This window comes from Papaver somniferum, chromosome 3, assembly GCF_003573695.1.
Source record: "Papaver somniferum cultivar HN1 chromosome 3, ASM357369v1, whole genome shotgun sequence".
NCBI classification, from domain to species: Eukaryota; Viridiplantae; Streptophyta; class Magnoliopsida; order Ranunculales; family Papaveraceae; genus Papaver; species Papaver somniferum.
In genome coordinates, this window is record NC_039360.1 from 223,582,360 (window position 1) to 223,600,191 (window position 17,832).

Here is a 17,832-nt window from a genome sequence, read left to right on the forward strand (position 1 = left end):
TAATAATAATCTTTTTGTTTGGAATATAAATGAAACACGTCCACTGTCCAACTACTTCAATCTACTATCGTATTTTAATTTATTTGTTCATTTATTCTTACAAACGTAAATAGTTATGGAGGTCCATGATCAATATATATATATATGATGAGCTTATCATCAACTACGGCACTGAATAACCTATCCTTTACTATAAACACATGAACAGTTGAACACTGTTTGCAAACATGTATTGCACCCATGAAATGTAATTTCGACTTTCCAAGAAAGAGAGGTGTAATATTCACGTCAAATTAATTAGTTTAGCAGTGTGGTGGGACCATTTGCTTTAAGATATGTAATTTTGACTTTTGAAGGAGATCACCAGTATATCCAGCAGCCGTAGACTTTCAACTAAACGAATCATAAAAATTTCTCTCTAGATCACACAAACACAGAAAATCTTTTGCGTTAGCTCATTATTTTCCTGTGTTATATAGATCTACACCATGCATCAAGGTATGCCATCACACTTTGCCACTGCGTGTATAATACATGTACTTGTTTCATAATCTTTTGATAATGTCCTACTTATTCCAGATTCTCTGATCTCCTCTCTCTAACTGTTTTTGAATATATAGATTGTGGTAGCAGAGCCGTTCTTATACCCATTATTGCAGCATCTGCAATTGGGGTTGCAGCGGCCGCAGGTGCAAGGCATTATTTGCAACGCCGCAATCATCAAAATCACTCAATAGAAGCAGAACCCATGGCCATCACTCCGATACTGTTTGAAGCAACAGAATCAGCTCACGGCGACACACTAGAAGGATTTCCTCATTATGTTGGTAAGTACAAGTTACAACAGATATCCATTTAATATATCCCCATAAAACCATCGCAGGTGATTCTAACTAGTTTAGTTCTATTTTTTAATTTCATTTTGTAGCTAGACAAATTGGTTTCCCTGATCCAAGCGAATGCCCTCAACTCTGCAAATTAGCATATGATTATTTGAGGAAAACTGAGCGATGCGAAGAAACTATATACGATTTTTTTGCGAATGAAACCGATGCTGATGCAGTTTACATGAAACTCATCGAGGAGTTTGACAGATGTATACTTGGTTATTTTGCACATAATTGGAATCGAGCAACAACTATGATCACTCAGGTACAAGACATACTTTTCTCTTCTTTTTTAATGGTTGTCGCGAGCATGCATGTATACCTTTTTTCATTAACTTTTGTCGAATTTTCATTTTCAGGTTCTAAGGTATCAATCAGATCAGCCAAAAAGAAAACTCAAAAGCCTTGTCCTGGCAGCCACCAGGTGAGATCTTCTTTGTTTTCTTTTGCATCTTTCATTAACTTTAACTAATTAATAGTCTTAAAAAATTATTATGGGTAAAATGTAAGAATCATATCCAAAATTTAAAATCTATAAGTTGACTATCGAAACCCCGTTACAGCTGTGAGTTAGTAGCCTGTAACTATCATGCTTCCTTCATTTTTACTTTTGAACTTAACAGTTGACTCAAAAGTTTGACCTTAACTATTACCACAAAGGTTACAACTTACGACTAGCTGTAAAAGAAAATGATTGCCCGAATTTGGTGTTAATTTTATTTTTATTTTTATTTTTATTTTTGAATTGGCCGTTGACGAGTTTCGAACACAGAGTACTATTGGTATCATCACCCAATAATTTATGATTAGCTGTAATTTCTGAATTCAGTTTACCCAATAACATATTGCTCAAGCTAATATGTTACATTTGGGAGTTTTTCAGGAAGCAAAGATTTGAAAGGGTGACAAAAGATCTGAAAGTAACACGAGTTTTCAGTACTTTGGTGGAAGAGATCAAGGCAATAGGAACCACGTCGAGTGAAGAAGACAGGGATCGAGAGAATGTGATGATGCCGGTGAAACTTAGTGACCGGAGTCCGGTCCTCCTTTTCATGGGTGGTGGAATGGGAGTTGGCAAGAGTACTGTTCTCAAGGACATCCTAAAAGAGTAAGCAACAGTATTAATCTTTTAACAATTTCAGTACTCTCATTTATGATCATAAAACAAATGTTGAACATGCGAATGAGTGCAGGCCATTTTGGTCTGGTGCGGCAGAGAAAGCTGTGGTAGTTGAAGCAGATGCTTTCAAGGAAACAGACGTCATTTACAGGGCCATTAGCTCTAAAGGCCACCACGACGACATGCTCCAAACTGCTGAATTGGTACACCAGTCGTCTACTGACGCAGCATCATCCCTACTTGTAACGGCATTAAACGAAGGCCGTGATGTAATAATGGATGGCACACTTTCGTGGGAGCCATTCGTTGAGCAGACCATTGCAGTGGCCAGAAATGTTCATCGTTGCAGGTATAGCATGGGAGTTGGATATAAAGTGGCTGAAGACGGAACAATAACAGAGAACTATTGGGAACAGAAAGAGCAGTATGATGAAGCATCTAATAGGAGAAAACCTTACAGAATAGAAATGGTTGGTGTTGTGTGCGACGCTTACCTAGCCGTCATCAGAGGAATTAGGTACATACTCTATATTTAGCTAGCCAACATATATAACGCATATGAAATTTTTCTCTTACAAGGATATGTTGGATATCTAACAGAAGAGCCATTCTGATGGGAAGAGCTGTGAGGGTGAAGTCACAATTGACATCGCACAAAAGATTTGCAAATGCATTTCCGAAGTACTGTAACCTGGTTGATAATGCTAGGCTATATTGCACAAATTCAATGGGAACTCCTCCTAAGGTAAGCTAAAATCTGAAACCACAATCTGTGCATCCGAAGTTAAGGTTTTCCTAGTCTATTAATGTGCATGTCAATAGACATTCAGCATAAACAATAACATGATTGTTTGTATATAAACAGTTGATAGGGTGGAAAGATGGAGGAAACAACTTGCTGGTTGATCAAGAAGAAATAAAATGCTTAAAGGAAGTAAGCATGTTGAATGAAGACGCCGACTCCATACATGACCTATACCAGCAACATTCAGGCCCAACTCCTAAAGCTGGCTCTGGTTGGCATGAGATAGTGATATCTCCCTCTAGAGCAACCATCCAACAAGAACTAAAGACTGTCATCGCCAAGGTCGAAAAGCAGAATCCATTGTCAAGTTAGAAACCTTTTTTTACCATTTCATTTCCTTTCTTTTATCCTGATTTTGTGAGAAACTGTTCTTCAAATTCGAACCACGCATCTTGTAAGTTTATATAGCATACCACATATTTTGTACTCAGCCAAACATTCAACTTTCAATTACTCTGCTTTCTGTTTTGATAAATTGAACACCCAATCACTCATTTTTCGAACCAGACTTTTTTCCCCGGCAAAAGAAAGAAAGAGCAATGATAATAACATGGTCGAAAACACAGATACTAACAAAACTTGATAACTTGAGATTCAATTACTTGCTAAGCCTCAGATTCAGTAAAACTGTACAAACCAGTAAACCACCAAAAGGAAATTCACAAAATAAGGATCCATGAGAAGCTGCCAAAAGACAAACTAGGAGTACATGGGATCTTAAAAAACTATGTAAAAGAACACAAAGGTGTAGCACTTTTTCCTCTTCTTTGTTTTTTTCTTTATATATATCAGTTGCAGCAGTCGCTGGTCAAAACCCTACCTACAACACCCTTTTCTCTCCAGCAGAACTTGGACCATGTATCTAAAATCCTGTCACCTTTTTTCCCCGAGATGTTTAAGAAACAAAAAAAAAGTACTAAATATCTAAACCTTACAGATGACCAAAGGGGAGACCATTCCTGGATGGTGGTGATTCTTTTTCTCTGAACTCAGGTTGCATCGAATTATTACTACCCGATGTATTTTTGGCTAGTGATTTCGTTCTTTGTTTCTTTGCAGATGAAGGAGCAGACTGAAATACTGGACCACCATAATATGCTTTAGGTAGTTGTCCATCATTAGAAAGCTGCAACTCTGTACCAGTTACTGGTCCTTCCCATGACAATGGATTTACTGCAACACATAAATTGTTAGACTAGGAAAACTTAGTAGATGAACGAAATTTTTCATGTGAAGAGTACTAAATACAGTACAACAAATAGAAAAGTTGATCTTTGAAGTACAAATTCTTAGGATGTGAAACTGACAAACCATGTTGAACCTAATACTCTAAAAAAGATATACTAATCAACCTATTTTTAGTTGACTCAAAAGTCTGCTATTAAACCTGAGAATGTCAAGTTGAAAAGATTCTGAATGGGTTCAAGAACAAAAAAGATTCCAATATATGATAATTCAAATGGACTTTGAATGAAGAAGTTCCAAGCATATCAGCTTTAAATCAAGTTCATCAAACTAGGAACTTAGTTTCCATACCTTCAGTAGGTTCAAGAGGCCGCGACATGGAAAAACCATGAGCTGGAGCCACGGTTTTTGGGTGCTTTCTAACATAGTTTTCTTGCAAAGGTTTTGGAATTTGGAACGAAAACTGACTCATGGTAAAACTCCTGCAGAGAGGTACTCTGGATGATCATCTAAAAACCTGCGTGTAAGTAAAAGGTCTGTCAGATTTTCACCCACTTGGAAGCTTGGTATATGACCTAAGAACACGTGAGAAAAATGGAGAAAGAAAAATACTTTTGGACTTCCACCATGGAGCGCAGTCTCTTTCCTGACGGAGCAGCATAATACCTGAATCATTAACAAGGAGCAGATTAAAACAACAAATTCCTAAATGAAACCAATAAAGCAAATTAACAGTATCTGTGGATAAGTTCAGAAGCAGGTAAACACATGACTTAAGAAAAAGGTCCAGAGCAAATTAAAAAAAATAATGGAAGCACTAAAAGTTTGAAAAGAATGGATTTGTCAGATGGAACTTAGGGGGTAAATTTGATGCCACGAAAGAAGAGGCAGAGGAAATGAGCTACAAATATTTTTCAAGGAGCAATTCCAAACCGTCTATGCACGAGTAAGCAAAAGGAGCACAATATTCAACCATTTGGGAATAAACTAGCAAAGCAAAGCATATGCTTTTTCTGTATTTCAATGAATAAATGAATAATACATAAAAGGAACAGGGGAAAGTGAGTACATACTCATCAGCAAATTTGGTGCTTCCTTCACCTCTTATCCGAAGTAATCGCTGCCAACCAGGAGGTGGTTGAGAGATATTCGGTTTGTCAATTGCCCAAAGTCTGCTGCCATCTTGGTTGATATCAGCTGGATCATCACAGCTTATATCAGGACGCCACTCCCTAGCACTTTCGCAAACAAAAGGCTCCTGCAATATGCTTTCCCGTATTTCTTCGTACTTTTCTTTTGATGGGATGAGCCTCCACTTAAAACAGTTTGCGCATTGAACGGTAAATGCACCTACTGCCGGCAAAACTCTGGATTGAGAATTTTGTGTATAGTTTCGGTAAGGGAAAGGTTGAGATTGATGATACTGAGGGGGGGCCTCAGGAACTGGTTCGATGTCTCTGGTACTATTAGTCACTGCTGGGTCATAAAGCACCAACTGGTTCGCAGCATTTGCAGCCTGGTCATCATTATTCTCTATAATCTGCACATCGTCATCATCATCTTCCTCAGTGGGAGAAATGCCTTGAGGTTTATCAACAGGGTTTCCAAAGGGACTAGCTGAACCAGATTGATTGAACTCGTCTTCTGTTTTCAAGTGAAATGAAGTGTCCCGAGGATGTTCCTCATCTTCCTCAGTGACCTTAAGTAATGGATTTTGAGGATGTTCCTCTTTTTCCTCACTCGACTTCAGGGAAGCATCACCAACATGTGAATCTTGTTCTTCCTTCACTTTCGCAGAAGCATCTCTGTGATCTGAATGCATCTGACTAGATATCTACTGACCTGCAACACTCGGATATAAAGGGAAACCACAGACTATTAGGCGCAATAACTAAGTCAAAGTATGTGTGACGATCTAGATCCAGGACTCTGTTAACAGGTAATGGAACAACTACAATAGCTCATTGAAGTAATAGATACGATCTTAATACCCCCTCTAACTTCTGGTAGTGTACCTTAAAAAGAAAACAAATAACCATAACAACCACGAAATGAGAAAACACATCAGGATTATGAACTTTTGACATATGAACGATCAAACATGTGGAAATTTACATCCCATGTAATGCGTTAGCTAAAACTAAGACACAATGCCATAAATCCCAATTGAACTAGTCGGTTTGGGTAGTGTGAATTTAGGGTGTAAAGAAAATATGAAATCGCAGATATCAAGAAAATATGACAAGGAACTTCATGGAAATTAATTTTGATATTACAAGGACATAAAGTACCTCTTCGTAGCAATCTAGAACAGAGGAAAAGCAGAACAAATACTAAGGAAATGAATACAGAAGTTGCTAAAACTATCATCATTTATCTTTAAGATGGAATCCTCGAGACAGACATAAAGTTTCATCCTTTCTAGGAATAGCCTTTAAATGCCTAGATTTTAATGCACTATATAACTAAGAAACATGGACATGTCAAACGGAAACAGACAAGGTGGACACACCAATACAAAACCCAGCATTTATACATTACTGACACAATGAATTGACATAGAGATGTGTCCCTAAACAAGGCTCTCAGCTTCTCGGATTGAAAAAACCCACATAAGTACATAATTTTTCAGTTATCAAAATACATCAAGTGTATTAATCTGGGACCACTAAATTGCTGGAAACTGTGACGCAGCTATGCTTTACTGAAGAACTGTCTCCTGTCAAAATAAAAACACTTACTTTCTCACCACAAACACGAAATCATTTTCAATCCTCGGCAACTCTTTCTCATAACTCAAGTGTCTGAAAGATATCGTGTTAGCGTATCATGTGTTTTACCACGCGCTTAGGGTGACATTGGGTGAACATTATATTGTTCTGTGGTAGAGTCATACACGCTGGTTACATTGATTGCTACTCTCAACTTATAACCAACCAAACATTCGAGAGACCGACATGTTCCAAGCCCAATGTTTCAACTAGTTGTAATACGAGTATCTAGTTTTCCCTGGGGGAACTACTGGAAAAACACGGTGCTGCTCCTTCTACTATTCACAAATCATTTTTACATTTACTGTTACTCCTCTTTCTAATAGGTTAAAATAAGTGCCTGTCAATAGATTATTTTCCACTTCTGGTAAGAGCACTAATAAATGGATGACCGTGTTAATTCTTCTTATGTTACAACTATTTGTGTCAGATAAGTACTTGTTTAGAATTCAAGATATGATATCTGCCAGTATACTTCTGATTTAAAAAGTAAGCAAGCGAAAATGGCTGAGTGTGACAACCACTAAAACACCAAAGGCAAAAACAAAAATGGTACATACAAAAAGAATCTAAGAAATAGAGGGTAGAGCACTAAGATACTTCTGAAGGACTCCTATTAGGAAACTGTAAAAGCAAGTACATTGAGTCACCATTTAATCCACAATTCTTAAATATTAAAAATAGCCAAGGTCAGAGATTACAGTCATCGTCATCAGTCATCAGTCATCAGTCATCACACCTTCCTCTCCCCCTTTCTATATATGCCTTTTGCTTTTCCAGATAACTCAATCGCTTTCAACAATACATGTGCCTTTACCAGTCTTATCACACGTGCAAAAAAGTCTACAATCTTAGTAAAAGCCTCCTTCAGGTATATTACAGGGAAAGCAGAAACGGACTCCCTCTAGCTCTATTTGCTTGTCCAGCGTGCAACTTTACTAAAACTAACTTATTATTTTAATCTTTAAGAGCTTACCATGTTTTGCTTGGCTACACGACAAACTAACGTATTAAAAATCACGCCTCCAGAAACACATGACATGTTACTGCGATAACAAGTAAATAGAAGGATACGTGGATAATACTGACAGCTGATTCAGAGAATTATCCCGTCACGACAAAGGCAAGCATGCTAATGAGTTAATTTCAGTTCAGCAAAAGCCTCAACCGCATTCAAGGGTAGCTTAACCAACAAATAAATGGCACAGTTACTGCCCCCACATATAAGTTGGAAACACAATTGTATCTCCAAACCAATCAAAAATTACGAAATATCTTGTACTACCGAAAAATAACGTCAAGAAAGATACACGTCAATATCTCACGTTTTCTAACCACTCAAGCATAGACCCGTGGAAATGATTCAAAAAGGGCAAGTTTATATTCTAGAAAGGCAAACAGTATACAGATACGACAAGACCTAAAGCAAATGTCTTAACATAAGCAGAATGACCTCTCAGCTTCCCAAACCTCTAATTTCAGAGAACTGATCACACGGGAACTTATCAAATTCCATAACCAATTATCAAATTCCATTACCAGACAAACAGTTATCACTAATCATGAGAAACTTAACAAACCAAATAAAATGCAATCCAATTTAATAACGTTTCATCGCTCTCTCATAAATCTACTTGTGCCATGTGAAGCAAGTTTCAATTACAACTGTTTCAAATGCATGTCAAATAAGAAAAACCCTAACAGCATATTGATCTATAACAACAACAACAACAACAACAACAACAGCAGAAATTGAAACATAAATCATTCAATATAAACTCTTAAGACAGAGATAAATCTCATCGTTAATGACTGACCTGTTTCAGTAGATAACGGAATTAATGAACCTTTGTTTTTCCAACTCCAACTATCATGCAAACAAGCATTTAACCTTCCATTTCCATATCTGCAACAACAAAAAATCCAACAAATTATCAATAAAAACTTGATCAAAAAAAAAAGAAATTATCAATAAAAGCATCAACAAAATCCAACTTCTCCACAACAAAAAAAAAATTCACAGATCCACAATCCTCACATGCTCCTCAAAACGCTAAAATCAACACTCAAATTTTATCAAAAAAAAAAGATAATAATAATAATCTTATTTTAAGAAAAACCAAAAAATTCCAATCAAATCTGTGTAACTCAAACAAACCTTACACATACATACACACCACCACCAACATCAAACAAAAACCCTAAATATTCTCAGAAGATTAACAGAAATTCTAGTTTTTAATGAATTTGAGCACGAAACTCGAAGCTGAAAAAAAAAAGATGGAAACAAATAAATGAATGCATGAGCTAATAAATAAAACAACCAGATAAGTTTAATGACGGTGATTCAAATCCTTCAATAGATTTGAGAAAGGAAATATTCAAAATCCGGAGAAAATATTTACATTAGATCCGTACGTTGTTGTTGTTCTGATAAATATAGGGTGTTCTTCTATATATCCCCATAAATACTAGCGATACCCTTTATCTACCTACCCCTAACAATGATCTACCTACCCATCAGATTCATAAAATTTTTATATCCCTAAACAACAAAAAAGAAATAGAAACGATATTATCTCTTCACTGTAGCAGCAAATGGATGAAAATATAGAGTTCATTTTCTTCCTCCCTCCATCTGTTTCGGTATAGAAACACAAACCCATTTTCTTGTTTCTGTATTAGTGATGATGGATTAAGGGAAATGTACCTCCTTATTTGAAACACTTTCAGACTTATACCATGCACCTTCTCTGTTTGTTAAAATGCCTTGCAATTTGCCCAACACTTTTTTTAACGCTTTTATACGCCCCGAATCTTTCACATGCAATCACTACGAAAGAGCCTTGTACTTTACAGGGGGTTAGTCGTGGGAGAGTTCGAGAGATTTTAATGTATTTGGGTTTTCTCCTGTTAGTCCTGAGGGAGTTTGAGGGAGTCTCTCCAAATCCCTGTTAGTCGTGGGGGAGTTTAGAGGAGTCTCCTAAACTCCCTAGAAAACACCTGTTAGTCGCTGGGGAGTTTAAAAAAAGCTCTTGAACTCCCTGTTAGTCATAAAACCCTACAATATTAGGGAGTTGGTTTCTTTGGGGAGTTTGAAGGAGTTTTTAGTGTATTTTGGTCTCACAACAAATCTCTCAAAAGAGTAGAGATTTTAGTGTATTTTGGTCTCACAACCAAATTTGGTTCAAAATCTTTCTTTTCAAATCATACGGATTTCTCAAATCTCAGCAACAAAAATGTTGTTCCCAACATGATGAAATGATTATCAGATGATGGCCATTATGATACGGTGAAACATTTCTATGAAAATATTAGGATAGTGATCTAGAGTCCATGAAAACGTGTGGATATATAGATTTGTTTAGATCTACATATCCCGTAAGATGCACCAGCAAAAAAAATGTAGAAGTCTTCACAATTAGCGCTTCCCTGAGTTGAATTACATTACCACTTCTGCAATCACCGTCAAAACTATTTTCTCACCACTACCATCACCACCTATAACCAACCACTACTCCCTTAACCACCCCAAATAAGAACCTTAATTTCAGAAATAAATAAAGGGAGTTAGAATTGTATGGAGACTGTTAAATTGAAGGAGAAAAAAATTATCTCGTTGCACAAAATAACATACTATTGTTACAGAGATATGATCATTTTAATATTTTTTTTTCTTTTGATCAAAGATCAATGTTATTTGCAAATGAGGATTTATTTTTTTCTTAAAAGACAATGAGTTAGGAGTGAACTCTCTCAAACTCCCCCAAACTCCCTCTAATAAACTCTCTCAAACTCCCTACACTCCCCCAAACTCCCTGAACTCAAAAACACCAAACTCTCTCAAACTCCCCACACTCTCTCAAACTCTCTCAAAATTCCTGAGATTTAAAATACACTCAACTCCCCAGAAATCACTCGAGGACTAACCCCCTGTTAGATTTTTTTCTCGGACTTCCTAATAATTACCACTGTATTTGTCTCTCTTGCCCTATCGTGACACCATTGAATAATTCTTCGCAGCTTGCAAATACCTGCACCAGTGTGTAATGTTTATTTAGAAAGAATTACCTTTAATTTGGTAATTTGAAAGCCACCAATGGATCATTATATTATACCTTATCAGTTGAGAATTCAGCCGTCAAATCACAATACTCTTGTGTTGGAGAAGAGTTTGGTTGAGGATCTTGGGGATCGGTTTCCGCTGGACTAGAAGCTATAGAAAGGTTTTCGACACAGGGCGATACCACACTCTGTACAAAAATCATAAAATGCATTAAAACACAATAGTACAAAGGGATGATCCGTACCAAAAACATCATTTTTAACTGAAGAAGCGATTTCAAGTTTCATCACTCATAAGACTGATTCCAAAACAACTCAAATAAAATCATTGTTAAACAACTCCAATCAAATCATATAACAGATTAATTCTCATCAAAAACCTTCAAAATGAAAAAATGATTAATAATTTTTTTTTATCAGCAAATTAGTAGTTCCCCTATTGTAGGTAATCATATACCTTGTGTTCATCATGATATGGTTCAATCTCCAGACCTTCCAAACGGGATTCTAACGATTCCGTAGTTTATTTACTTAGGGTTTTCCGTGTTCTTCCTTAACATATAAGAGTAGCATATAAGAGATGTATTCTTATTATAAAATATCGCAATTAATCTCACATTTAAGATTATGTTCTATATTTGGAAGAAAGATTATTCTTTCACGCGCATATATAGGGACATATCTTTTACGGTTATATATGGTTATACAACAAGTTTTTGAAGGGGGTATCATTAATAAAATTTTGAAACAATTTCATAATTTTTATGTTAAAAAAATCATAACTAACAAAACTAACAAAAAGGGTACCATTAGTATTTTATGGGGTACAAAGAAGAACGCCCTAAACATATACAGTGATTAAGCCGAAAAATATTTGCAGGCGTGGGGTGGGAAGTTCGATTCGTTTTTCCTCGGTTTAGTAATACTAAAAGGAAGCGGAGGAGAGACGAAAGGAATAAATAAGAAAACGTAGAGTCAGTAGATTTTGTTTATTATTTATAGTAATTTTTCAACTGCGATTTTACCAAAATGCACATATGGTTTATGTATTTGCTATCAAATGCGACATAATTAGCAAAAATCAAATTATTGAGTTATCAGGCCTTAACAGTTTATTGTGCCGTGTTTAAAACATTTATCGGGAAGGCCAAACGCCAAAGTCGTTATGGCACGAAAAACGGGCTATAAAATATTGATTACCATGTGGGACCCAGAGAATTAGTCAGCTTATCCAACGGTATAAAAGAAGAAAAACGAGTCTTTTGATATTCGCAAATTGGGAACTGTAAGGGGCATTTTGGGGAACGGGGGAGGGATGTATGGGATGTCGTTCTGTCAGCTTGCGTGTAACAGTGGGTTTATCAGCTGAGCTGACTGAATATGTTTTCAAGTCAGATTTGACATATCAAGATTCGGATATTCACAGGGGCAGTCACCTGGACCGATTAAAGCTATCGCATGCGCTATGATATGATGGTGTGCATAGTGTGAATGGTTGCTACGGGGGAGACCAAATTTACTATCTTACTACCCTTTTTTTTGAAGCAATATCTTACTGCCCGTGGAACCAAAAACAAATTGATTTTGGTACGCATCAGAAGTTTAGGCAGTTGTAGATTATTTTTCTTAGACAGCGGGTAGATTTTATTTTTTTATTTTGATTAAAAGAAAATAAATTTTTTAACAAAACAGACATCGCATAAGATTGTTTGGTATTCTTTCTGAAAATATTACAGAAAGAAAAATGGATTATGTACTCAAATTAATCGATAATATTGATCTTGACATGCTTAGTAAAAGAAACTGCCACGTTGTTATGATTTTTACTGATACAGGAGCACTTCAAATTATTAACTACTTTAAGCAATCTACTAATATCCGCTAGGATATTTTGGTCTTCCCATTTGCCTTTATAAAATTTTGAAGCAATAGCTTCAATCACTGCTTTGCAATCTCCTTCTATAATAATATTATTATAGTACCCACTTGTACGTCTCCAGCTTTGGCATAGTTTACCATGGCTTCTGAAAATCTACCTGCATTACCACTCGTAATTAGGCATATTCCAACATTTTTAATATCATAATCAAAAGCAGCATCAAACTTTATTTTTTCCCAATTTTTTTGGAGGTAAAAACACTACTGAGTTGTCTTATTTCTCTCGTTGGACGTTATAATTCTGATTAGTAACTTAACTGGATGTATTATATTTGGGGGAGAAATTTTTGATTCAGTTAATGAAAGTTTCTAGCTTAGGTTTTTTGTTTCCAAACACCCATAGTGCATCCACGCTTCCCATAACTGAAGAATTATTGTTATGTTATTTTGTTGCAGGGAGTTAGCTTGTTGCGGAGATTGTAAAGCTTCAAGAAGTATAGCAAATCAAATAGCTCTAGATATATCGCATTGAGTTAACACATCGAGATTTATTTCAGGGACATTTTTATAGAAAGAACAAGAGTAGTCTTCAAATTGAATGTGCCTTCCAATTTTAGTTCTTGTTTGAAGCATATCATAAGGCATCTTCATATGAACGTATTGACTTTGTAAGGAATCTTCATGTGCCAAATTCATAGCCAGAATTTTTGGTCTTCACTATTCAAATTGTAATTTCCTTGATCTCTCTAAGTAGATTGAACAGAGAATTTTCCATTTCTTGTTAAACTCTATTTTGACGCTCCTTAAGAATTATGATATCTTGAATACTGGTAGCTTCTTGTTGGTCTAAATGATTTCGAATTTCATCGAGCTTCCAGTGGGAAGTATTATTAATCAATAGAGAATTTACTGTGAAGTTGTCTTGTGAATCTTCTTCTGCATTACTTAGTTGTCTTGGACTTATGCCCTTGATCTAGTTGTGTTTCCATATTTTTATTTGCTTATCATCTTTGATACTCCAAATGTAGTACTTTTTCAGAATCTGACCCTTGTGAATACTTATCCAAATTTATAAACCATTTATTAAAATCTCGTCACTTAGCGGATCTTTTTTGTGGAAGTACTTTGTTTGCAAAATTATAACCCATAACGTATTATTCTCTGAAGTTATTCTCCAAGCCACTTTTGCCAATTCTCATTTAATTGAGAAGTATCTCTGAATCCAAAAACACCGAGTCTTTTTGGCTTACAAATGAATATCTCTAAGTCTTTAAGCAAACCCGTACTCCTTGTTTTTTCAATCCACCAAAAATCTTCAATAGTTTTTCTTGCCATTTTGAAGCAGCTCATATGAAAATTTCCATTCCCTCAATATCAAGATTGGGTCGAAGAGGCCAGATCTTGAATGAAATATCTTCCATTATACCCAACGCAGCCTGAATTTATGTAACTTTTCCTACTTGATTTATAAGATTTTCCTGCCGAATCCATCCTATTATGAAATTTTTCAACAAATAGTTTGATGCTTTCGTTCTTGTTTCTTTTAGAAATAGAGGCAGTCCAAGGTATTTCTTTTCGTTTGAAGTATGGTTATAAAATCCTTACTTGTTTGTCTTGGCCTACACTTGTTAAAAAAAATTCTTGGCTTGTGAAATTTATGACTTGTCAAGAGGCTGCACTGAAATATTGAATAATCTGCATAGGGTTTCTCACTTGTTGCATGTTAGCTCTGCAAAAAGTAATTAGTCATCCGCAAATAAAAGATGATTTACATGAGCAATTTTCTCATGATTGAATTCCTTGAATCATTTTCATTTTTTTTTGATTAATTTACATAACATTCTTGAGAATCCCTCTATACACAGAATATGGTAAAATATTATCTCCTTGGCATAAGCCTCTAGATGGACTAAAGACTTACAAAGTATTTGAATAAAAGAGATCCATAAGAATAAGAACTTTACGACAGTATCCCAACATCTTTGGTAGAAGACGGCTTGAAATCCATCTGGATTAGGAACAACCCAAGCATATATTTAAAAGATTATTTTTAAAAAATTTCATATTTAATCCTGGTAAGATGATAGTTGTCTTTTAATGTAAGGTGTTATCAACTGAAGTATTTCATTTCTTCTTATTTGGTTTGCTAAAAAAAATTTGAAATGTTGCATGAGAGTATTTTCTATGGCAGTGATTAAACACAACCCACACTGTAGTTAGATACAACCATTGTTAAAAATCTAAATGCTTGTAAACCAATTTTACGTAAGTAGATAAAAACCACCAACTGTTCGTCGTCCTAGCATTTTCCCTTCATTTTTTCTTACTTTCTAATTTTTAATAATTAGCACAAATTAATTCTGGTAACTCATCAATAAAATTTACCAATCACGTTTTTTCTCCGGCCTCAATATAATCACCAATATTAATACACACATACCATCGGGCAAGAACATGATATATGATTCCATTGGAAATAATAATGATTATATTATTAAATAATAAAATTAAGATCAAACTAAACGTGTTGATTGCTAATAAGATCATCTAATTTGTTAAATGATTTACATGAAAATCAAATACAATCACGAATACGATGATAGTGTATCTATAAGAAAAAAATGAGTCTTATATGGTTTAGAGAGTTTGCAATTAAATCAAAACTATGTTTTTACTTTGCAGATTAGAAATTAATGCATATTAATTTAGATTAAGATGATAATTGATTTCCAACTAGATGATAAAGCAAAAAAAAAAAAATCACGAAGAAAAAAAACCTTGAAGATAAAAAAAACCTAAAAAATAATTAACAAGGATAATAACAATTTATAAAGATCTAACACTAGGTTTCATTACCCAGCTTAAGGTTTAATTAGATTTATATTTTAAATGATGGTTACATTTAGTCAAAAACACGGTTATACTTAGTCAATGTCTTTTCTATTTCTTTTCTTTCAAAATTCCAAATTTCCATATCATCTTTATTGAAAATATGTTGTTTCTTCATCTTCTGTAATTTTTCTGGAAGTTAAAATATTTAGAGTTTTCGTTCTCCCTTTTTGAGTAGATTTTTTCTTAGAATTCTAGCACTCCATCTCAGCATCAACATAATACCAGTAGTTTAGATGTTGATGTAGCTCATATATTTAATTGTTTTGCGGGTATTGAGACTTATGTTGACGTTCTTTGATTTTTATTTTATGTTTCTATTATGTGTTGACTTATATCCCTATATATATTATAGTTCCAATCCTTGATTTATTTTTTTGAAGATCTGAGTTTTGATACTAGCTTGATAGCAGCAACCCTATATTTCCTTAATTATTTTCTTGCAAGACATTTCATTGAGCCAGTTTTTATATAATCCAAAAGGCTTTTTGTAAGTAGAATTTGAAAGATTTGTGTTGAGAACTATAGACACATGAAAAATGCTTTCTGTAAGTCAAATTTGAAAGATTTGTGTTAAGAACTATAGGCATATGATCTGATCTGAAAATGCGGGGGTCTAACAACCATACCCAACAATTCGTTTGGCTATCTTAGAGGACAACGAGTTTAATATCTCTAAAAAAAAAAACTCTTAATTCAATCCGCAATCAGCAAATAGAAATATGCGAGCCCAATTGAATATACGAGGAGTTACTTGAACGGTACCAAAGACCATTGTTCGAGTGTCAATCGGTGTAAATCAACAACCAAAGGTTGGATACTCTAATTGACTGATCTTAACGCACAACCTGTGATATTTCAATTATATAACGAGATATAATGCGGAAAAGAAATAACACAGACACCAGAATTTTGTTAACGAGGAAACCGCAAATGCAGAAAAACCCCGGGACCTAGTCCAGTTTGAACACCACACTGTATTAAGCCGCTACAGACACTAGCCTACTACCAATGAACTTCGGACCAGACTGTAGTTGAACCCTAATCAATCTTACACTGATTCAAGGTACAGTTGCGCTCCTTACGCCTCTGATCCCAGCAGGATACTACGCACTTGATTCCCTTAGTTGATTTCACCCACAACCAAGAGTTTCTACGACCCAAAGTCGAAGACTTGATTAAAAAATCTGTCTCACATAGAAAAGTCTATAGGATTGAATAAATCTTTCTCCCGCAGAAATACCCAAGAGTTTTTGTTCTGTCTTTTGATAAATCAAGGTTAACATGCACCAATTGATAAACCAGACTTATGTTCCCGAAGAACATCTTAGTATTATCAATCACCTCACAATAATCTAAATCGTATGATGACGAAACTAGATATTGTGGAATCACAAACGGTGAGACGAATATGTTTGTGATCACGTTTTATCTTGCGTATCGGAGAAATTAATCTCGAGCAAATCTTAGAGAAGATGGTACTCAAACGATAGAATCGGGCAAGATCAGAACACGCAACTACAAGAGAAATAGTTGGGTATGGCTTCACAATCCCAATGCAGTCTTTCAAGTTGTTAACCAACAAGGTTTAAGAAAACCTAAGGTTAAAGGAGAATCGACTCTAGTTTATGCAACTAGTAACACACAAGAGGTGTGGGGATTAGGTTTCCCAGTTGCTAGAGTTCTCCTTTATATAGTTTTCAAATTAGGGTTTACAATCTAAGTTACCTTGGTAACAAAGCATTCAATATTCACCGTTAGATGAAAAACCTGATTCAACCAAGTTAATATCTTTTAACTGTTAGATCGAACTTAGATTGTTACACACAAATGAAATATACCCTCATTCAGGTTTATGTAACCGTACCCAAACGTGTACACCCATGTTGGCTCAACAATGGTCAACCGAAGTTAGCCATATGATAACTCTCATATCAACCGTATTCATCTTTTCCATAACTAGTTCAAATGACTCAAATGAAACTAGTTAAAGAGTCGTTCAATTGCTATATTATCATAGAAGCATACAAAAACACAATCGGTTTGATTAACTCGAATCAATTCATGAACATTATAGTCACGTTTTGCAAAGATTGCATTCATTATTATATAAATGTTTAAGTTCATGTACACAGCCGATTTTAGAAAGTAACCCACTCAAGTACGCAAACGGGTATGCATACTTGAGTAGCCGGACTTGAGTTTGGTTACGCCAGTACGCGTACGGGTGCG

General features: G+C 35.2%; 1 protein-coding gene and 1 pseudogene across 1 annotated transcript; one reads left to right on the plus strand and one right to left on the minus strand.

Annotated features, from left to right (window-relative positions):
* Positions 1 to 372: 372 nt before the first annotated feature.
* On the plus strand, positions 373 to 3,306 carry LOC113358782. Its single transcript, XM_026602462.1, has 8 exons — positions 373 to 498; positions 621 to 827; positions 929 to 1,152; positions 1,247 to 1,311; positions 1,771 to 1,995; positions 2,081 to 2,524; positions 2,608 to 2,752; positions 2,873 to 3,306. Exons 1-8 carry the CDS (start codon positions 489 to 491, stop codon positions 3,122 to 3,124), a joined length of 1,572 nt encoding a protein of 523 aa, XP_026458247.1. The 5' UTR covers positions 373 to 488; the 3' UTR covers positions 3,125 to 3,306.
* Positions 3,307 to 3,382: 76 nt separating this feature from the next.
* Positions 3,383 to 9,451, minus strand: LOC113358783 (annotated as a pseudogene).
* Positions 9,452 to 17,832: the final 8,381 nt, after the last annotated feature.

Excerpts from the sequence above, each read along its gene's own strand:
- LOC113358782 (XM_026602462.1), top strand. Across the intron at positions 1,996-2,080 it reads CTCAAGGACATCCTAAAAGA|GCCATTTTGGTCTGGTGCGG; the intron begins GTAAGCAACAGT and ends GAATGAGTGCAG. Across the intron at positions 2,753-2,872 it reads CAATGGGAACTCCTCCTAAG|TTGATAGGGTGGAAAGATGG; the intron begins GTAAGCTAAAAT and ends GTATATAAACAG.